Here is a 21,082-nt window from a genome sequence, read left to right as displayed (position 1 = left end):
TCCGCTCTTAACTCCGACGTGTAAACACTGTCGGCCAGTGCATCGGACTTTGAAAGCAAAGTGCACTGGCTCGTTAGAGCGTCTGGTCCACTTGGATCATCCGGGGGGGTCTCGTCCGCACGTGACTGACGCGCACACATACCGCGCCCGTAGCCTGCCGTTGGCGGCTATTTGGGCTGCAGTGGTACTCTCCGTTGCAGGGGGCTTATAAAAACACAAATGTACTCAAGAATATATCAGAGGCACTTTTACATATATGTCTGACTGCATACACGAACGCCTTACTCATCACCAGCAACTTGGCGGTGCGCAGGCGGTCACTTCCTCAGGGAGCGTGTAGATCACGTGCGAATGAGGCCCCCCCGGATGATCCAAGTGGACCAGACATTCTAGCGAGAGACTGCACATCACCATTGATGTCCGACGCAGTCTCCGACCGGCGAAGTCCGGGCGCGCTAGAATGGCTGGGGACGAGACTAACGAACTTGTCGCTATGTCATTTCTGCGCCGCGCGAGTCGAACGCGTGGGGCGGTCTTGGCCAGATAGCGTCGATGCGAGCGGGTTGTTTTCGGCCGCCTGGGTCGCCATAGGTGCGAAAGAGGATGCTTAGCGTAGGCGACTCGAATTCATTCGTTCTCCGTTCTCCTAGAAACGACGGCACATATCACGAAGTAAGTTTCAGTCGAGATGCTCTGATGTTATGTATAATTCGGTCAGTCAGTAACGCAAACTCTAGTCGAGTCTTACGGCCTCAGGGTCCGCTAGCCCAGGCCCCAAGACGCGTTGAGCCGCGGACCGCGGGCCACCAGTGAAACATTCGGGCGTTGGAGGTTCCATAGATCTGGTATGCATTAGCCTGCCTTGGGCGCTGTTGGGACCTGTCTTGGAGGTGTTGGCTAACAGTAACAAGGCACCCAAGGCCTCCCAAGGCATGTCCGTTCCGAACTTAAGACGCACAAGCAACGTCAAGACTTTTGGGCACCTCTGATGCACTCACGCACTAGACATCGGGGTCGAATGCTGAGAAGTATCTGACGTAGCTCACGCGCAATCTGACAATATCCGACGCATCCTGTCAACGAGTCGACGCCTCATTTGAATATTGGATATCTCGAACAAGGAGACAATAGTCAGGACTGCCCTCGAGCTGCTCCCCACTAGGATGCGATAATGGTAGAGTGGGACCCGCCATGGCATCGTGAGTCCTAGGTCTCAGCTCCCGCGTTCCGAACCCCCATGAATAGCGTCTGACACTTCAGCGTGCTCCCAAGACTTATGAAATTGTATGCATGCACGATGAGCGACACCCGTGGGACTGTTTATGATTCAAGCGCTCACTATGGATCCGCTTTCCTTCAGGTTACTCACTTTCCTCTATCGCACAGCCGCGCCACCATATTGATGAGCATTGTCATCCCAACCTTGCTTTCGTTCTTTGGCGCCGCACGGGCACCCAATGCTTGCCAGCAGATAATGGTCATAGTTTCTGCGTATGGTGAGCATCCCTCGAAATCTATCTTATGCTCGTGCTCTAACAGACGCGCTCGTATGAAGAGCTGAGCATAGATGGACATGTCTTGTATGACGGGCCATTGGGGACGATGACTATTGGGGACGATTCGTAACTAGACTTCCACTGCCGCACGACTCGCTATGGAACGTCGGTGGCGGAAGCTCCATTGCATTGCAGTGCCGCGTCGCCGCTACAATCCGCTCGTCGTCACGTTGTGTATTGCCTCGAGCCGATCATACGCTCCGAGCGACCTTGCACTGCACGGTGTTCTAAGCGCCTCTCGTCCTTGAACGCGTACGTCTGTTTCAGATGTTTTCGATAATGCAGGAGCTAATACTATCTGTAAATGACCCTGGCAATTGGAAGGCTAGTTTGGACCGATTAAGACCTAGGGGTGTAACTCAAGCTTTCGTGGCTTCCGAGGTACACATCTTACGTACGAGGTGCGTGCACATCCTGTCCATCATCCACGGGCCACCGCGTCTTCCGCGTCTTTGGTGCCCAAACTGCCCTCGGAGAAAGGAGGATTGTGCTCCGGAGGTATGACTAGCTTCTCATTACACTCTCAGCGCCACAACGGCGAACATCACCGAGCGCCGATCTCGTATCGCACCGCGGGTAGTTGGACAATCTTGGTTCAGATTCGGAGCAACTCTGCTAGTACGTACGTAGCAGGCGTCGGGGAGCGCACGGGCTGCTCCGCGCGACGTCGACAGCTGCCGCTGCAGTAATAATAGCTCTCGGTCCCCGACCCCGCACACGCAATGTCGCTGACATCGCTCTGCATAGGTGACACGACCTTATGTTTTCTGCCCATATGGAGCTTCGGCATTTTGTACTGCGAGAGGCCGAACGCCCTGAGACATGAGCCTGAAGTTCGCCTTGTCCAGAGCAAACCTGTCTGCATCTGGGCTCGTCGGAGCTACCATTACTTCGGCGGCCCTGTCAATGGATTCTCCGACTGAGGTGGCGTGCCATTCCGTGTTCCCCGCGGCTCAATGCACCATACTGGTCACCACTGGCGCCTTCAAGGTGTTAGCTGTCGGCTCCCGATGCCTAAGACAGATAGGAGCGATCTCATACTACCCAGGCGACGTGAATTGGTCTTCAGCTGAAAGGCAGGAGGCGACTACGCTGATCTCTTGTGTACATAGTCCTATCAGTCAAATAGTCCCTGCAGTCATATACAGCAGCACCGCTGCGATTAAGCTGGTCGCGACTATGCGAAGACTGCATGCTGTCGCGGCTCATGGTGGCTTGTGCACCGAGATCATGCTTTACGGGTCTACTCCTGTCAAGCGGTTGTTTGTATAATGCGGTTATTTGTATAATTGCGAGGTACCTCTGCCGCAGGCCGGGCCAATGAACAGCCTACACCGGTACCGAACCCTGGTGCGTCAAACTCTGCCGTCACGCCATCTGACGTGGTCATATACCGGATGGAGAGCTCCGACGCGGGCGCGCGCTCTCCATAACAACGGTGCTGCCGCCCGCGCCGGTGCTAGCGTGCGCGGGGACTCGTAGACCTCTGCATCTATGTGTTGCATCCGTAGAGCAACAGGACAGCTCGGATAGCAACCAGCGCTACATTAATCCGTATCATATGGCCTCAACTCTTGGCCTTACCACTTTGTCGCATCTGAAACGCTTAGGAGGCCGAGGCAGGCACGGACGCTCCTCTGCTTTCACGCTGAGTCCGTGGGTCTGGGTGGCTTTGTATCTCTTCAAGACGGCCCCCGTTGAGGAATGATCGCTTGCCATATATGGTTTGGGAGACGCCCTGCCATGACGCGTATTACTCCGAGGAAGCAGGAACGCTACCAGCAGAGTACTGGCAGCGAGCCGCGTACTAGTCTTACCCAGAATACACGGAGATGAGTCGCCGCGCCTGGAGAGGCAACCTCCTTTGACTCCCTAATGCTCAGACTAGGCCTACGTCGTGCGAGCTGCTATAACTTGACACGGAATGACTGTGCATGCCAGAAATGCCAGCTTTGATACCGAGCATCCTATGCTGTTCTCACTGACTTAGAAGCTGGCTGAGCGACAACTTGACTGCAATCCAACACCGGAACCGATCGGCAGTACTATACAGGACACGCAGATGCTGGCGGCTCGAATCGGTAAGCGGAACAAATGCTTTCGCCATCTCGCATGTACAATGCCTATAGCAGCCCGCATCATCACCATCTGATTGCCCTCGATTGCCTTAGACACGATGGCGGCTCGCATCGTATGCAATGCTCACTCCATGCTCGCAAGCGGGCTCAGCAACCCGCCGTTACATTTACTTCACAGCATTTTGGGGGCCACGGCGCCATCCCCTGCGCCATCAATATGGCAGTTCGCTGACAGCCCCAACCGACTTGCGCGTTTTCAAGACACCGCCCGTACGGCGGTGCGATGTCCCATAAAATTTTGCCACTCGACCCTGGCATCATGTACCCAACACGGAGGGCTCCGGACAGGTCAACGGGAGCGGTATAACCAATGCGATCCCGACAGGTACTAGCTTCAGCCTCTGGTAATTCGCGTCTGTTACGTTAGCAGTGCTTTATTGTGACACCTCGTTGACAAAATTACCTTCTTCACAGGGGAAAATCAATCGATCGTGTGGACGTCGTCTCGAGAGGGCAGATGTCATTCTGCGAGTACGACACCTAACCAAATATGCCTTTGATCGCGGTAGCAAACATGTTTCCACCATCGGCAGGGGTAAGTCGCACTGGCAGTACCAAAGGATAGATACTGAGCGCGTAGGCGTTCTATCCCTACCAAGACGTATAAATACTGCAAAGGTCAGGGCAATACCCCTCCGGACCGCCAGCTCTTCTAGTTTGCCGCAAGATGCAGGAAAACGCACTCCCAAATCGCCCTCGTCGTGCACCCATCATGCGCTACATTGCACTCTGCACTCCACTCATCATTGCCTCCATGGCCCTTGCCCTCTTCACCGGCGCAGAGGCTCGCACTCTACCAGACCAGTCCCCTGCCTCCTCTGAGCTTTCCCGTCGTGCCAACACCGTCTCGGTGCCAGGAGCCGACAACTTCGTCGTTGGTAGCATCATTGGCCAAGCTCCGACGACGAGGACCTACGACTTCGTCGTCTCCGAGATGGAAGGCGCTCCCGATGGCGTCACGAAGCCCATGCTCGTCGTAAATGGTCAGTGCACGCCGCAAATCCGCTGAGGCGATGATTGATGTGTTCTCAGGAGTGTTCCCTGGTCCGACTATCGAGGCCAACCAAGGCGACAGGCTTATCATAAAGGTCACAAACCAGATGTCGAATAAGACGTTAGCGACGTTTTCGTCTACTCTGAGTGATATCAACTGATATATGGGTTTTGCCCTGAAGATCAATTCATTGGCACGGCATAGTACGTCACTTGAGCTACATTACTGATGACTCTAATAACCTATCACGCCTATCGTTTCAGCCTCAGAATGGCACAAACTACTACGATGGTACGGCAGCGATCACGGAGTGTGGCATCCCGACTGGCCAGTCGCTTACTTACGAGTATGTGCCTCGTCGCTGTTTCATCGTCTTCTCTGACGCCTGCGGCATCTTTAGTTTCTCGCTTGATGATTTCTCAGGCACAACCTGGTGGCAGTGAGTGCAACATGTCCGTGAATTGATGGAGTGTTGAACTAACACATGCCGCGCCAGCGCCCGTGCGTCTCTGCGCCAAACTTCTTTCCATCTTCGTACTAATGACACAGTACTCTTGACATTGGCGGATAGACTGTGAGTGCCTTGTCACTTGTGCCTGAGAACCCTGACGGACCTTAATTTCTAGATGATACGGAGTATACCGACGGCATTGAAGGCGCGCTTATCGTTCACCCACGGTCCTACCCTCCCAAATTCCCCACCTGGGACGAAGACCTCGTCGTCGAGCTGACCGACGTGTACCACACGTTCAGCGGGGTCATTGCCGCGGAGCTCTACGCAGTGCGCACCACGCCATGTGATCTCCATACCAATATCATTGACTTCGCTTAGGGTAATGGCTCCTTGTCACCACTTTTCCTCGAGATCCCGGACAGTGGTGTAAGTCACTTACCAGCTGTAACTGCGGATGCCCTAATGATCTGCTAGGCCATCAACGGTATTGGTCAATACAATGGCAGTGCCAACTACTTTGATGTGAGTTCTTGCATCGCGCACCATATCTACAGCGATTTGACTGTATACTACAGTTTGACTTGAAGCCCAACAAGACGTAAGACTTTGCACGCTCATGGAGATTCTTCGTTAACACGTTCCGCAGTTACCGCCTGCGCCTCATTCACGAAGGCTCTGCCGCCGCCTTTCGCTTCTCCGTGGACTATCACTCACTGACCATCATCGAGGCTGACAGCACGCTCATCGAGCCCCAGGTTGTCTCTGGCGTCTCGCTCGCCGTCGGGCAGCGCTACTCGGTGCTCATCACCACGAACCAGACTGCAGAGCCCCAAGGCAACTATTGGATGCGCTCTGAGCTCACAACCGTAGGCAGCCTCCCGGATGTCAACACGGACGTTCGTGGAATCATCAGGTACGGAAACAGCAAGTCCTTGCCGACGGCCTCGACAGACCCTGGCGTGCCGGGCTCGGGTCTCTCTGACCTCAATACCGCGACGCTTGCGCCGGCCATCGTCCAGAAGCCGCTGGACAGTACCAAGTACGTCGTCCTGCCTACAGAGCGTCCAGGCGTGCTGACCACCGGTTACTAGATCCTACGCTGTCTACTTCAGCGTCGCAGAGTCAACTGATGGTGGAACAATTACGTTTATGAACGGCACGGTACGCGGACAAGCTGCTCACTTCCTAGCTCGCGAATACTGACGCGTAGTACAGAGCTGGCAACCACTCTCAAACTCGTCGACTCTATTGCACATCGTGGACGCCGCTCAGAAGGGCCAGTCCTTCGCTCCGGAGGGTTCTAGCGTGGAATTGGGTAACCAGTTTATGATCACTGAAGACTCCATTGAGACCGTCGACCTTTTGCTGGTAAGCTACACTACAGTGCACTCAGATACATCGTGGCTGATATATCTGCACAGGTAAACCAGGACCCCGGCCCGCACCCGTTCCACCTTCATGGTCACACGCCGTTCGTGTACGGCCCCCATGTCTTTTTATGTACCGGCATGTCTTGCTAATCTCTGCGATTCTAGCATGGGCTTCGATACGGGCACATTCAACGGCACTGGCCTCAACACTGTAAACCCGATATAGTGAGTAATCTGCGTGCCTGAACGTTCCTCGTCCTATGCTTACAAGGCCCTCTAACACAGCCGCGACTCTTACATCGTTCCCCCTGCTGGCTGGCTCCTGTTACGCTTCGTCACGGACAACCGTAAGTTCAGCTAGTAGCAGCAAGGCGCGTGATGGCTGACTTGTACCTCTCTAGCCGGAATCTGGACCCTTCATTGCCGTACGTCCCTGTGCGGAAACCCTTGCTGCGTCTGCTGACTGCCTTTGTTAGATATCGCCTGGCACATGGCCGTCGGCCTGCTGATGCAGATCAACAGCCTACCGTCCGTGTCTGCGAAGTTCGACATCCCTCAAACTATCCTCGACCAGTGCCGCGTCTGAGCAATGGCACTGTGGAATGGACTCTAATATTTATGGCTGCAGTGACAGGATTTGTGGACAGTTTTTGCGTCGCTCTGGAAAGGTAGCTGGTACCATAATATGGTGATACACGCTGTTGTCTAATAATGTAGTATGATAACAAAGAAACTTCTTGCGCTAGTTATCTTTACTTGTGTTCGATGACAAGGCGGGAGGGCATATGCCAAGCGATACTAGGGCGGGCAAGCATGTACTTAAGACACTTCACTAGGCGCATGGTAAGATTTTCCTCGGGCTTTTGAGTCTCGAAGGCTAGGACTCTTGGGACGGGGACAGGATACTGTTTCGAACGCAGGCGAGTGTCCAGACCAGTCGGTGATGGTGCGGAGTCGGAACGGAGTCGAACTTATGCAGCATGTGCCGAGGAGCCGGTTCGCTCTCCGACTTCACTGCCGCGCGGTAATTATTAGGGCTGGAAGCATACTGCAGCCGTCTGTTGTCAAGTGACCCCTGGGTGCACACGAAAAGTCCATTGGCTTATTACCTGTCTCCTTCAATCCACTCGCCTCTGTGAGCTTCCATAGTCTCTTGCTTTGCCGGGACTTGTCTTGTGTGGCCGCGAACAAGGACGGGCTTCGGTACAACCGGCCAGCATAAAAGGTGTACATGGTCTATCACCGTCGATGATACAGCTACAGTTTACGTTCCACATTGGTAAGCCATAAGTATCATATGCAAGGCCGCCTACGAGTCGGCCCCGTCGGGCAGCTCTTTCAGAAAGCTGAGCACCGCCATCGTCTTCTTGTCCGTCGTCTTTGTATCAAACTCGATCAGGCGCTGCTGGCCCCGCTGCGTGCGGGTTCTGTAGCAGAGCAGCCCGCCCGCGGCGTCCGCGTTCGGATGCGGTGCGCCATCCGGTAGGATAACGTTGTGTATCCGCACAATAATGGGCTTGTTCCATCTATCTCCGCGGTGCTGATTAAGGATAGACACCTCAAAAGAAGCGACGACGACGCCTAGAGCAACACGAGATCAGAAGTATCATCGGCGACGAGGACGGACCCGCACACCTGGCTCGTTGAAGAAGCAGATACTGCGTGAGCCTTGCTTAAAGTATGCCCACTGCCCACTGCTCAGCGTGTGTTTCATGTGGTGGATCACATCTTGCCCGTCTACTGTGCCGAGCGTGCTCGCGACGAGCGGCGCATTCAAGGACTTGCCGTTGCTGAGGAGGAAAGAGAACGGCTGCCCAAAAGCCCATAGCAGCTCTCGTGCGTCGTACTGAACGTTTACAGGCATCCCCTTCGTCAAGCGTAAGCTTCGTGCGACGTGCTCAGACGTGATGAACCCGTCCTGAATGAGCACGTTGCTTAGACGAAGGGCGGGGCCGATGTACGGGACGAGGCGGACGTTCCACGGGATACCATGCGGCAGAAGAAGGTCGCTCCCGGAGGCAAAGCTAGCTGGATCTGGGTCGCGCGTAATTCGGAAGCGAACCTCGCCTCCGAGCGGATGTCCCTCTGGTGGTGGCGCATGGTAGTATAGAAAGCCAGAAGTACGTGGCGGAAAAGGGATGCGTTTCCACGTATTGCTGAAGATTCTGTAAGCTAGTCCGTATGGATTTGGGACGCTTTCCGGCGATGACCTCGACGATTCGGTGATGGATGCTTCGGATTCGGCTGCGAGGGCCGGTGGATACTGCGACTTTTTGGAGAGGTCAAGGTAACAGTCGGGTGTGAGCTTTTGAGGATTGAGCGAGGAGACTCCTCGGTTTATAAGCTTTAGTATCGACCCTGCCGTTATTACTCACCAGTCTGGCGTATGGAAAGTCAACTCTCGCGCACCTGAAGAGCCTGTGTCTGGTGGAGGGCGTGCCGAGCCGCTGGTCGACAGAGCCAACCTTGCGTTAAGCTATGTACTATCGATCAAAATAGCGTTGTAAGCGAGATAAATGGAGCTGAATACAGACGAGTGCTCGATTCAAACGTGCTTCAGACTTACTCCGCGATGTTGGCCGATTGAGCCCTGCTGGGGCTATTGCTAACGAGGCTGTTCGCAATTGAGATATATGTGGCATCAAGTGTTATTTAAGCTCTTTCGATTTAGACCGCTGCTGTCTGAGTGAATATTTTGTATGTCAGTGGTGAGTAAGGGATAAGACAGACGACTGAGATATTTGTTTTGGTGGCCACGTGTCGGGCGTCAAGGGAGCCAATATTGTAAGTAATGGGTGTAAAGTCGCGTTTCTTAAGTAGACGTCTAGTTGGTAATTTACAGTAAGTATGGCACATAAGTTACAAAGTAAGCTGTCAATTGTCGTTCAACAACTGCGGCACCGAGGCGGATGCTTGCGGAGCTGATCCGCTGGGGCTCAAACTAGCGTTTCTTCGTTCGCTTTTGCTGTCAGTCCTCTGGCATCCTGCTATACATCTAGAGAGCGCACTCGCCATCTTTCTCTGCTTACAAAACATCCATGTCTTATGCTACAGGCGCAGAGTTACCCTCGGAGCTCCTTCATCGCATCGTTGTGCTTTGTCGCGCGGCAATACTTTCGCATGACGGTGAGACAGAAACATTCGGGAAGAAAGGACTCGCTGCATGCAGCTTGACATGTCGCTATTGGGCTATCATCATTAGGCCGAAATTATTCGAGACCCTCGTGCTGCGAAGCTACCAGGACGCAGCACAGCTAGCTTCATTTTTGACCACGCCCACCACGCTCGAGCCTTCTATTCAAGAATACATCCGGTCCATTGAAATCTCTCTCTGTGAGCCTGCGAGGTTCTCCGAGACCTCTTGGGTCCACCTCGTCGACCTTTGTCGTAGGATCCCGTCCCTAGCGCACAACAGCTCAATCACATGGGACCGTGGTCTTAACTTAACTATGAAAGGCGTGCAGGAGGGCGGTAGCAACTTGAAGCAGTCCATGCGGAGCGATACCCTCCTCCCTGCGACTGTTCTACCCAGAACAGTGCCTGTGTCCTCCCTGCGACTCAAAAAACTCGTGCTCTCCGACCTCACACTGCGCTCTGTCCGGGACCTCATACGTTTCATCACGAGTTTACACACGTGGGAAAAGGCGAGCCTTGACATCGAGCGGATTACCTTTTTGCAAGGGCTCCGTGAGGCCGACCGCACCCAGCCACGACGGAGACATGGCGGGTCCAACGTCTTCATGAGACACTGCTTCGACAAATCCCACTTTGCCGACGCACTGAGGCTGGCCATCATACTCGCTGGTGCTCACAGTATCGTGGAGGGCGCCCGAGGGTTCTGGCTGGCGGAACAGTTCATGCTCGCATTCCCGTGGCAAGACGAGCCCGAGATACCTGCTATCAACATATGGCGGGCCAAGGTGCAGGGAGGTGCGTAGCCTCTGCCGTATGATCTACATGCTCATCGCTAACGACGTGCATCTCGGCTCCATCAGGCACGGAGTATTGCTACGAGGCATGGATAACAGGCACCCGACCTATCTGCGTGCGCGTCACACAGCCTGACGATAAGACGGTCCCGCCTTACGTCTCCAGAGTCACCGTCTTCGTCGACGGACCGAGGTCGGCTGAGTACATTCCCCGCGGCCACACGGCCGACCCGCACCCGGAGCAACGCAGGGCGCTCATGGACGCCCTCGTCGACCTCGTTGGGCGCTACAGGCTCGACTTACCCGTCATCGATATCGCCCAGTTTTCCGGAGGCGGGTTGAGATTCGTCAAAGACCCACCAAATCAGACCCCTCGGTTCGCCCGCCTGCTCGCTGACGGTAGCGTCCGTTTCCGCCGCGTTGGGCCATAAGAGTATCTCTGGTGGAGCAAAGCCACTTAGATTAGGATATAAGCGGAAGATACAGTGCAAATTCTGGGGGATGGCCTTAGCAGATATTTCGCAGAAGTGAGCTGTGCACAATTGAAATGAATACGCAGCAAATCCGCCATCTCCATTGTGCTTTCATAATTGAGACGATACGCTACTCTACTGTGGAAAGCTGAGCCGTTGCGCGACGCGCATCCGCTTCGTATGTCGTCAATGTAGTCTAGGTATGATCTTAAGTAGAAGTACATCATTTGAGGTTTCCACAAGCACCAGCGGCGTCAGTGGGACCGCTTCCGCCAGTGGTGAAGGGCACGCACCTCTTACGTTAGTCCAGCAATCCACCCTACGCGTTGATATTGAAAGTCTCCTTCACGAGCCTGACGGCTGCAGGGTCACCGGTGTTCTGCCACGGCAGAGTCAGCTCACAAACTACCGCATCACAGAGAAAAGGCACCTTGCTGAGCTCGTCGCTAATTTTGACGCACGGCTGCCCACCGACGCTACCCAGCTTGATGACCATGTTCAGCGCCTTGCTCTTCTCCTTCCCGCCACTCGAGACCGAGCGGAAGTCGTTGGTGAGCGACGTGCCGATGCCGAAGCTCGCTAGCGCACAGTCAGTGCCGGCAGCCCACGTATTAGGTGCTGGGCACTCACCGAGGAACCCAATCTCCCTCGTCTGTGTCTGCAGCTTGAGCGCCTTCTCAACGTCGACGCTATCCGAGTAGATGATCGTCTTCTTATCCTTGTATTCGACGCCAAGCGCCTCGTATTTCTCCTTCGCGCGCGGCGCGTACACGAACGGGTTGCCTGAGTCCTGGCGGAGGCCCGCCCACCGCTCGGCACGCTCCTTCGTGAAGTCGCGGAAGAACGCTTCAGTGCTGAACGTGTCCGTGAGTGCGAGGAGAAGCGCGTCGTGGTAGACGTCTTCCCAGAGCTTGAGCCCGAGTGCGTTCGCGTGCTCGTACCCGCGTAGGGCTCCGACGGCCATGAACCATTCGCTGTGCAGATGTTAGAAGCGATGCATAGAGACTTAAAAAGTGGGTGTACTGAGCGATGGTGCCAATTGGCATGATGGAGTGCTTGTATGCGAGGTGAACCTGTGGGCAATGTCAGGTACGTTGAAGTGACAAGACCAAACTGGGGCCGCTCACATTACTGGTGCCCATGAGCTCACCCCCGTTGCCGCCAACCTTCTGCGCGGTTTCATCCTTCTGGTAATCGTTGTATGCACGGATAAGGGTCTGGACCACGAGGTCCTGGATGTAGTACGATCTTCGCCGACGCGTGCCAAACTCGCTGAAGGTACAGCCGTGTTCAAGATACGTGCAGGCCTTGCCATATGCGTTCTCTAGGTGCTCACTTCGCGGTTAGCACGTCTAAAGGAGTCGATACGACTTGAGACGCACCTTCCTGCCCATCATAGCTCCAGTCCGTGTCCACCGTGGTGAAGAACAGCTCGCTCAAACACGCCATGAGCGGTACTTCCCACAGGATCGTCTCATGCCAAGGTCCAGTCGCCTCAATCTCAATCTTCCCAAGCTCGTCTCTGCCCCGGGTGCCGTCCTCGTGTGGCGGCGGCTGGTAGCGTGACACTGGCGCGGAGGGATCTTTCGGATGGAAGGTGACCTTGACTTGCTCCGGCTTGAAACGAAACTTGGCGAGGTAATTGAGGTATTCTGCAGAGAAGTAGGGACAAGCCTTCGCAAGCCAGACGTGCTCTGGATCTGTCAGGCCCAACTCGTCGAAGTCTGGATAGGAAACCTGTTCGGCAAGGATGAAGTGGTCGTGTGCTCCGAGTCACATACGTTTAACAGACTCTACAAAGAGCTCGTAACATTCTCTCGAGAAGTATATGTCCTTATCGCGGTGTGTGAATCGATAAGTCGCTTGTACTTCAGGGAAATATCGTAAGACGGCTTGTTGCATCGTGAACTACAGACCTCAGTCTGGAACACTGTGATCTTCACACCAAGGAATGCACCTTGTAAAGATCTGTGTCAATTATGGAGCCGGGTAGAATAAGGCGGTCCTTTCTCTGCGACATGGTGGTAACTGGGAAAGAAAGTGAGGACAGACTCAGAGTTCGGGGGTGCTTCAGTGCTTCACTGTAAGCAGAAGAGATAAGATAAGATTCAAAACGAGTACTGCGAGATTAGATTAGATTAAGCGGACGTTGTCGGAACCAGGCGCTACTGCAACTCGGCTCGCCTACCACGTCTTGACTTAGTCCCTACAAGCCAGACAAGAGCTTGAGAGGAATATATCATCTAAGAAGTTGTTTTATGACCTAGAAATTCTCTTTGTTATAGCTGACGGAAGGCTGGGAGGTCTCTTGAGTCTTGATTGTCTTCGACTTGGAGCTATGCTGCTTGCCAGTGAGTACGAGTACTGACACTGACCCGAGACTCTATTGATGTTAGGAGTACGATACTTTGCACTAACGAAGGATTCCTTTCGCCAAAATGTCTTGCGTGGCATTCCTACCTTCAGCGGAGCTTCAGACCTGCTTGTACCCGCTTGGCGGCACCATCTCAGAAGTGCAATATTCATGGGTACGTGACCTACTAAAGAAGCGACTCGCCTCATGAGACCCATCTTGACTTTGGAAGCTTAACAGATGACCATCCGCCGGTGTTTCCTGATCGGGCTGTTGATTCTCTGGCGATGCTTCTTCCCCGACGACGTGATATCCGGCGGCCCGCCAAGTTCCTCCGGAATCCCATATACTACAGGTCACGCTGGTTTCATTGGTAAGTTGTGATTTATGCTGGGTGCGCTGGCTTTGTATTTCATTCAGCGCAAAACTATATAAGCATACTGCATCGTGGTGGAGTTACGCTGTCTATTTCCTCTTGTCGATGACGCACTCGATGCTACTCTCTCTCGCTGCCTTCATCTTTGGTAGTGTCCTGCCGGCTGCGTACGCGGCCGCGAGGACCTCTCCCCCTGTTGGTTCCGTTGTGGTCAGCCAGAACGCGACAGCCGGCCAGTTCTCAACGCTGTCCTCTGCAGTAGCTTCTCTACCAAATGACGATTCCACACAGACAATTTTCATCTTTCCCGGAACGTACAAGGAGCAGGTCCTCGTAGATCGGGAGGGCCCTGTGACGGTATATCGCCACTTGATGCGGTAAAGCGCCTATTATAATGCTAATCTATGTTTCGCAGATCTTCGGCTGGACGGAAAACACTATGGACTTCAACTCCAACACGGTCGTGCTTGCACACAATGCTTCGCTTGCAACTTCGTCCAGCGATGACACTACTGGCACCCTACGGATCAAAACCAATAACTCTAGGCTCTATAATCTCGACATCCGCAATGACTTCGGTGTTGCGGAAACCAACGGACAGGCTATTGCACTCAGTCAATATGGCAGTCAATTCGGCGCCTACGCATGCCGGTTCTTCTCGTACCAGGTGAGATCTACGAGCACCTTTTAGGAGTGTGGCGGATCTGCGCTGATATCACACTCTTCAAGGACACACTGTATGCAAACGAAGGGAACCAGGTATACCTGAAGTCATACATCGAGGTGCGCCTCACCAACCGCTTGTCGCTGTGACATCTTTACATTTTGCAAAATCCAGGGCGCTGTCGACTTCATCTTCGGTCGCGAGGGTACTGCATACTTCTATGGTAACACAATCGCTACCAAAGGCGCCGGCTGCGTCACCGCGTCGGGTCGCGAGAGCAACGACACCAACCTCTGTACGTCCATGTAATTGCACATAGCATGCCTTGACGAAGTAACACTTTCGTGCAGATCTCTTTGAGTCCAATACCGTCGTTGCTGCTTCCGATGCATTCTCCAACATAACAGGAAAAACTTTCCTCGGTCGGCCTTGGGGCGGTATGTCGCTTCTCCCGCGCCGTCGTGACGTTTATCTTATATCTCTAATAGATTTTGCCAAGTAAGCATAATTTACAGTCTCCTTCTGCTGATATCCTCAACTTAGCCTCAGGGTCGTCTTCAAGAACACAGTCATCACCGCACCTGTACGTCCCCCGTTGCAGCCGGTTTACACGCACTCACTTCAACGGTATGCAGCTGGACGAGGCTATCTGGTCCGTCTGGCAGCCGACTGACCCTAACACCGAGGACGTCTTTTTCGCCGAGTTTAATAGTACGGGTCCGGGCGTGGCTGACGCGGACCGCCCCTCGTTCGCGACACTGCTCGATAGCTCGCAGGCTGCACAGTACACCATCGCGACAACAGTCGGGTCAGACTGGGCGACTTGGGTGGACACGACTTACCTGTCGTAAGTTACAGGTGCGGCCATTTCTTAGGTGAGTGGCCGTGAACGCTCCATTTAATTGTCTGTCCAAAACTGACTATCCAGTAAGCCAAGTAGTATTTTCATTGGTCTCTCCGATCCGCGAGGATGAGATTTGCTGCAAGTCGTTCTTTGGCCATCATGTATATCAATGACGCATGTAGGGGGTAAATTGGAAGATTCGCCTCACCAGTTATGTCTTACTTGAGCCGGCGGAACTCGAAGCCGTAGCACTATCAGAGTTTGAGCTAGTATGATTTGCTGCTGCGCGGGCGCTGAGAACTAAGCTAAGCAGATACGCCCTGCGCTCGGTACCGCGAAGCAGCCACTCAATGCGCTTCGAGATGTTGAGTGAGACCGTGGTGCCGCCGAGGGTAAAAGACCTCGGCGCAGAGAGAATCTTGGCGCTCGTAAGCCTGAGAACGAAGTCGGCGTCATGCTCGTCATACACAAGCATTCGGACGCGCTTTTGCTGGCCGCATAGTTCGGCGAGAATCTTGCCTTTCAGCATGGGCCGCAAAACGGTTCGCGCGACGGCTGGCGTAGGACATTGGATGTAAAACCAGAGCTTGTCGGTTTCCACGAGCTTCGGCAGCTCACGCTCGAGCTCGTCCCATTTCACGGGCGGGGTCGAGGAGTCGGGTTTAGTGCGCAAGAATTCGAGGTGAACGGCTACATAGGTTGAGAGCTGTGCGTTCTCTGGAACTGAAAGCTCCACGCGGGCTTCGATGCCAGTCTCTTCGCATCGAGCGCGGTAGCCGTACTTATGATATGGGGCGTCTGACGGGGAATATCAGCAAACTTTACAATCTCGAGTACGCGTGCCAAGTACCGTTGTATAGCTCATCGGCGAAGTTGTAGTTCACGCCGAACCAGGGACGCGAGGCCCCGTTGTTCGTGTGAGCCAGGAGGAGAGTCAGGCATTTCTCGGCGAGCGCGAGAGCATCGTCATTAGCATACATGCATCCCTGGCCGGCAAACAGCAAGTTAGCCAGCTTGAATTGGTGGTCGATGCCGTCGTGCTCGAAGCAGCGGGTGATGCTGATGGTGGCAAGCTCCGACCACCGCCGCAGCCGTCGCCGCCGGATCTCGCCCATCTCCTCGTTCTTGAACGTGACGTCGTCTAGGACGAGGAAGCGCGTGGCAATGTTCTTGGTGCAGTCCGTGAGTGCCTTGACCGTCGCGATGCGTAGGCCACGCAGAGTCAAGTAGTTGATGGGCGTCCAGGATGCAGGCAGGGTCCTGGGTAGAGTATGGAAAGGGAGTAGGAACGTATCGTCCATGCCTGCGTCTCCACTGCCTGAGGACCCCGTCACGGTCAGCTGCATATCGCGCTGGAAGTTGACGTTCGGAAGCTGCTTGTGCAACTTGACCATGTGGTGGCTCCACGGGATTTTAGTAGTCGCTCGGTCTTCGCCCAGCTCTATCTTTTTGACAGCTTCTCTGAGGGGAGGAGTCCGGTCATCAGCCGCGCTGAGGAAGGCAAGTAGCTGGAATATATCTTCCGCACTCTTGAGGACAAGCCGCCTAAAGATAAGAGGCGTTAGAAGCTGCGCCCAGTATCGACAGGTTAGGCTGCATGCTGCAAGCCCTCGTTTCTGCGTTGGCTCCAAATCCTTGTCCCAGTCGACGCAAAACAATGCGATACGGCGGACTAGCTCTGGGGGTATATCCGCTTCAGTGGCGAGCAGCATAGAGATTGTTTCTGTAATATACTTATGGTTAGCAAGCAGTTGGGTTTAGCTGTAAGTGCAACTTGACGAGAAATACGCCCCTCACCACCGTGACGACAGGATCACAAGATGTTTATGTCTGGTAACGCAGTAGCGCTATCGCATCCGCGCAGACTCTCGCAGATTGCCGGTGGCGATACAGAGGTGGAAAAAAAGAGAATAGAGACGAGCTATGCAGTGCGATCAGTCACTTACTATTCGAACAATCTGCGCACCGGTAAGTACTGCTATCTTAGTAGCCTGCCTGCATTCAAGGAGTCTACAGACGATCTATGAATACAACGGATTCCGACCTTTTTGGTAGATATAACAAGATGCCAACTATATTGTGTATGCCCTGCCACTGCTCGCGTTGCCGCCGCAATTCAGAATGCCAGCGTTGTCTCTGCCCCGCTCTGAACTGGTAGAGCATATCAACCAATCAGAGAAAATAATTTACGCATATTGCAGCACCTCCGAGTTTTCCAAGAGCTGCTCGATAGCTGTGGACCGTTATAAGAGATAATGCTGAGAAGTGATCTTGACTGAATGCCAGCAGGCACGATATTGATACGGCAGACTTACTCGTATGACCCGGAACTTCCGGAGCAAGGGGTAGAGAACACAACACGAGCGACTGCAACGTCGGTGAGTGAGACGTCTCAATCTCACAGGAGATCATTCGATGCTATAGAACAAGGTCAAAAAGCTATCAGCGCCGAGATCTCCATACCGGTCCATAGTCGCTTCAGCATCGTCCGGGGGCCGCATCGAGGGTTGCAGATCATGGTAGGATCAGAGGGCGCACGAAGATGGTAAACTTGTTCACTGCAGGCTTCATAAAAGATGTCTCTAGCATAGGTAGCTAGTGAGTAAGAGAGCGGTTACGTATCTTATGCTTGATAACTTTCAAAACATATCTATTTCACGCTGCGGTGTTTACAGCGAGCGGTAGCTCAAATGGTGATAGGATAGCCAGAAACGGCCCTTTGAGGCTTGTATAAGGCCGTTGCATCATTGAATCCCCGATGTCTTTGGGCCCTCAAAGAGCCAGCCTTCACGCCGTATTGGCCCAGGTGAGGCGGCGGACGGCGGTAGCAGTCACCGCAAGAGGCAGTACTTGTTAAGGGGAAGTAAGAAAAAGAAAAGAAAAGGAACAGATAGTGTAACGATCGCGCATGCTGGAGGAGGCGACTCAGAGTTGTCCTGGTGTTCGCCTGGTGCGGACCGTGAGGTACGGAGAAGAGAAGCCTGGCTACCTGGCAACAGACGCGTGTGCTGACTAATCAGGGCCAGGAAAGCGCTGGTATTTACAGGGCGAGCGAAAACGGAATCTATCATTCAAATTGACCAATCCACTCGCGTCATTTGCGCAATGGGTTTATTATCGTTCCTCAAAGATTACTGTAATCCTGGAGAATCATCCTGCCTTAATGGCGATTGGTAGTTCATTGGTAACATAACGCTGATTCATCGCATTGATAATTCATTCAAGCCACCGAGGGTATGGTCACGTATCAACTCCTGTACTTCGTGATGAGCTAAAATGACAATATGACTCACAGATCCATTTAAACTGCTGCAGCACTCTGGTCGTTCTCTCAATCCCCGGGGAGCACCGCTTAGCCAGCAGACCACGTTTTCCCCACACTCCCCGTCGTGGGGCTATCTGGACGCGCGTACAGGGTATTGTTTGCTCATGGAGATAGCGGGATGTGACACATTTTTCACCCTCTTTGTGTGTAGCACTTAGTATGGGTATGCCTGGGCTTTTTCGGCGGAGAAACTCCTCAAATCGGCCTCCGGCATGCCATTTCAGGTAACGCCGGGGACACCGTTACAGCGACACTCGGTGTGCAATGTACAATGGAGGGCTGTCGGCCACGAAATTTACAGGCCGACACATATTCTCGGGCAGTGCAGTAAGATTCACATGCCTTAGCCGGCGCCAACGATGCTATAGACCCGGCAGGTATAAAAAGGAGCGACTTGCACTCGAAACGATATTATCGGCACTTCTCAGTCACATGGCCATGTCTTCCAATGCCACCAACAAGAAAATCGTCCTAGTCATCGGTGCCACCGGCGCCCAAGGTGTTGCTGTCGTCGATGCGCTCCTTGCCGCATCCGCCGATGGCTCGCCTTCTCCCTACGCCGTCCGCGCCTTGACTCGTGATCCCAGCAACAGTCGCGCTCAAGAGCTTGCAGCCAGAGGCGTAGAGCTCTTCAAAGGTACGCAGGCAAACAATCCGTTAAAACTGACAGGCTAACGGTATCGTTTACTGCAGGCTCGTTGCACGACTTTTCCACTGTTCTTGCCGCCTTAGAGGGTGCCTGGGGAGCCTTCGTGAACACGGACTCGCATACCGTCGGCGAGCAAAAGGAGGTCTTCCTCGGGATGCGTATCTTCGAGCTCGCGCAACAGGCGAAAACCGTCCGTCACTACGTCTGGAGCAACCTTGACTATGTCGCTAAGGTAATTTCAGTTGTCATTTTGGAAACTCAGCGGCCTTGACGCTATTGTACAGAAATCAGGCTATGATCCGAAGTATAGGGTTGGGTTATTTGATGGCAAGGGCCGCGTTGCAGACTGGCTGAAAGCGCAGCCTTCCGTTGTCAGCGACAGCGACTTGTCTTGGAGCTGTCTCACCACGGCGCCTTATATGGAGATGCTTAAATCGGTGTGTACACTCTGTATGAGTTTGCACAGCTCCCTGACGAGAAATTGTGCAGCTATTGTGGGGTCCTCTCACCCGCCGTGCTGATGGCACGCTCGTTTTCGCGTTCCCTACCGGACAGGGCCGCGTCCCGATGGTGTCCCTCAAGGACATCGGCTTCTTCGCCCGCTACTCCTTCGACAACCGCGCCGAAGTCTCGGGAAAGGACCTCGAGATCGCGGGCGACGTAGTCACGCTCGAGGACACCGTCGAGGCTTTCAAAAAGGCCACCGGGCTGCCGGCCGTCGCAGTGTACCTCACCGTTGAGGAGTGGTTCCGCAACTGGAAGAACACCGACTTCCCTGCTTCGAAGGGCGAAGATCCGATGACATGGAAGGAGAGCTTCACGGGGTTCTGGTATGTGTTCCGGGACGATATAACGAAGAGGGACATGGCCTGGGTCCGCAAGGTCCACCCCAAGGTGCAGAGTATTGAGCAGTGGATGCGGGACGACAAGTACAGTGGGGAGCTGGATCCGCTCTTGCTGAAGGGCTGGGAGAGCGACAGTCCTCTGGCTCCTGACTTAGATCACATTGCTGCAACTTTGGGAAAGGCGTAGTTATTTAGTCTTGGCAAAATTGACAGTGTAATGTCGGCGCGCGGCGCACTTCCCGATGCTTTCAATGTAAAATTTCGCGAGCTTCCAAATCTCAGATTCTGATAACCATGCAGCAAACGAGACTAATGCTGTAGCATGTCTCTCATTTAGCGGCGCCGCTGAACATGGGTTCAAAATACGAATCTAAAAATTCAATGCAAGCTCTCAAAGGACAACGCATTAATGTCTGCCGCCAACAAATTAGCAGCCCTTGGACCTGTTCCTAGTATACTGTGCTGCGTCTGCATACTTGGTGGTGCGAGCCCGCCTTATGTTGATCGTGCTTCCCTTTCTACCTGCGTACCCGCGACGTCCTCGCCCTTCATGATTAGCGTTGTAGGCTTACGGCAAGGTGATTAGCCTGCGCCTGATCTGGAAACCTCAATTTCAGCGCATGAGTCTTGGCAGGTATTGTCGTGATACGACGACCGGGCTGCGCGAGCGCGAACTGGCGAGTGGCACGCGGGCACGATCTAATACACACGGTGTTAGCTAGACAGGGGTCCGGTGAGCATACTACATAATGCGCAAGGGCGACGAAGGGAACTTACTCTGAGTGCGAAGGGAAAGAGCACGCAGAGTGGGGATGCGAGAGGAGTCATTATATACTAAAAAGGAAGCAAAATTGAAGGTCCGCTAGAATGGGGAAGCCTGCCATAAAGAGGTCCGTGCGTGGGAGCACTACACATGATTGTCCAATCACTATCTACGTATTAGTAGCGCCTATTCTAAGATGTCCACCTTAAGTCCATGCCGGGCGGAACGCCGAGCCAGAGCCACTAGGCGCTTCAACACTCCCCCTTGGTGAGGCGATACGGAACGAGGCCAAGAGACTGGGTGTAACGGTTGTGTACCTCAGCCGGTAAAGGCTTTGTGAGAATATCAG

General features: G+C 53.8%; 7 protein-coding genes across 7 annotated transcripts; 5 read left to right on the top strand and 2 right to left on the bottom strand.

Moving 5' to 3' along the window:
- Nucleotides 1–2,288: 2,288 nt before the first annotated feature.
- PHACADRAFT_186923 (uncharacterized protein) lies at nucleotides 2,289–2,828 on the top strand (the record flags this gene model as incomplete). The annotated part of the gene is made up of 1 exon (XM_007399160.1): nucleotides 2,289–2,828. Exon 1 carries the CDS (start codon nucleotides 2,379–2,381, stop codon nucleotides 2,826–2,828), a length of 450 nt encoding a protein of 149 aa, XP_007399222.1. The 5' UTR covers nucleotides 2,289–2,378.
- A 1,540-nt stretch (nucleotides 2,829–4,368) lies between these two features.
- Nucleotides 4,369–7,248, top strand: PHACADRAFT_261563 (uncharacterized protein). The gene is made up of 18 exons (XM_007399159.1): nucleotides 4,369–4,677; nucleotides 4,727–4,808; nucleotides 4,870–4,891; nucleotides 4,952–5,034; nucleotides 5,089–5,127; nucleotides 5,185–5,189; nucleotides 5,315–5,469; nucleotides 5,521–5,568; nucleotides 5,617–5,664; nucleotides 5,718–5,740; nucleotides 5,789–6,181; nucleotides 6,234–6,303; nucleotides 6,358–6,510; nucleotides 6,564–6,619; nucleotides 6,678–6,737; nucleotides 6,798–6,859; nucleotides 6,914–6,937; nucleotides 6,989–7,248. Exons 1-18 carry the CDS (start codon nucleotides 4,407–4,409, stop codon nucleotides 7,096–7,098), a joined length of 1,704 nt encoding a protein of 567 aa, XP_007399221.1. The 5' UTR covers nucleotides 4,369–4,406; the 3' UTR covers nucleotides 7,099–7,248.
- A 2,223-nt stretch (nucleotides 7,249–9,471) lies between these two features.
- Nucleotides 9,472–10,462, top strand: PHACADRAFT_261560 (uncharacterized protein). The gene has a single exon (XM_007399158.1). It carries the CDS (start codon nucleotides 9,551–9,553, stop codon nucleotides 10,448–10,450), a length of 900 nt encoding a protein of 299 aa, XP_007399220.1. The 5' UTR covers nucleotides 9,472–9,550; the 3' UTR covers nucleotides 10,451–10,462.
- Nucleotides 10,463–11,233: 771 nt separating this feature from the next.
- Nucleotides 11,234–12,934, bottom strand: PHACADRAFT_100657 (uncharacterized protein; the record flags this gene model as incomplete). Its single annotated transcript, XM_007399157.1, has 8 exons — nucleotides 11,234–11,293; nucleotides 11,345–11,493; nucleotides 11,545–11,888; nucleotides 11,938–11,987; nucleotides 12,042–12,238; nucleotides 12,297–12,638; nucleotides 12,696–12,822; nucleotides 12,872–12,934. The coding sequence occupies 8 exons, from the start codon at nucleotides 12,932–12,934 to the stop codon at nucleotides 11,234–11,236; spliced, it is 1,332 nt and encodes a 443-aa protein (XP_007399219.1).
- An 826-nt stretch (nucleotides 12,935–13,760) lies between these two features.
- Nucleotides 13,761–15,158, top strand: PHACADRAFT_198942 (carbohydrate esterase family 8 protein; the record flags this gene model as incomplete). The annotated part of the gene is made up of 8 exons (XM_007399156.1): nucleotides 13,761–14,000; nucleotides 14,059–14,310; nucleotides 14,373–14,426; nucleotides 14,482–14,602; nucleotides 14,658–14,744; nucleotides 14,796–14,805; nucleotides 14,857–14,890; nucleotides 14,943–15,158. The coding sequence occupies 8 exons, from the start codon at nucleotides 13,761–13,763 to the stop codon at nucleotides 15,156–15,158; spliced, it is 1,014 nt and encodes a 337-aa protein (XP_007399218.1).
- Nucleotides 15,159–15,222: 64 nt separating this feature from the next.
- PHACADRAFT_186918 (uncharacterized protein) lies at nucleotides 15,223–16,863 on the bottom strand (the record flags this gene model as incomplete). Its single annotated transcript, XM_007399155.1, has 2 exons — nucleotides 15,223–15,949; nucleotides 16,002–16,863. 2 exons carry the CDS (start codon nucleotides 16,861–16,863, stop codon nucleotides 15,363–15,365), a joined length of 1,449 nt encoding a protein of 482 aa, XP_007399217.1. The 3' UTR covers nucleotides 15,223–15,362.
- A 2,051-nt stretch (nucleotides 16,864–18,914) lies between these two features.
- PHACADRAFT_212085 (uncharacterized protein) lies at nucleotides 18,915–20,257 on the top strand (the record flags this gene model as incomplete). Its single annotated transcript, XM_007399154.1, has 4 exons — nucleotides 18,915–19,113; nucleotides 19,170–19,357; nucleotides 19,410–19,562; nucleotides 19,615–20,257. 4 exons carry the CDS (start codon nucleotides 18,915–18,917, stop codon nucleotides 20,155–20,157), a joined length of 1,083 nt encoding a protein of 360 aa, XP_007399216.1. The 3' UTR covers nucleotides 20,158–20,257.
- Between the last annotated feature and the right edge of the window lie 825 nt (nucleotides 20,258–21,082).

The sequence above is a fragment of the Phanerochaete carnosa genome (genome assembly GCF_000300595.1).
Source record: "Phanerochaete carnosa HHB-10118-sp unplaced genomic scaffold PHACAscaffold_8, whole genome shotgun sequence".
NCBI classification, from domain to species: domain Eukaryota; kingdom Fungi; phylum Basidiomycota; class Agaricomycetes; order Polyporales; family Phanerochaetaceae; genus Phanerochaete; species Phanerochaete carnosa.
The sequence above is the reverse complement of the archived record's forward strand: the minus strand, read 5'-3'. Positions and strand labels throughout refer to the sequence as shown.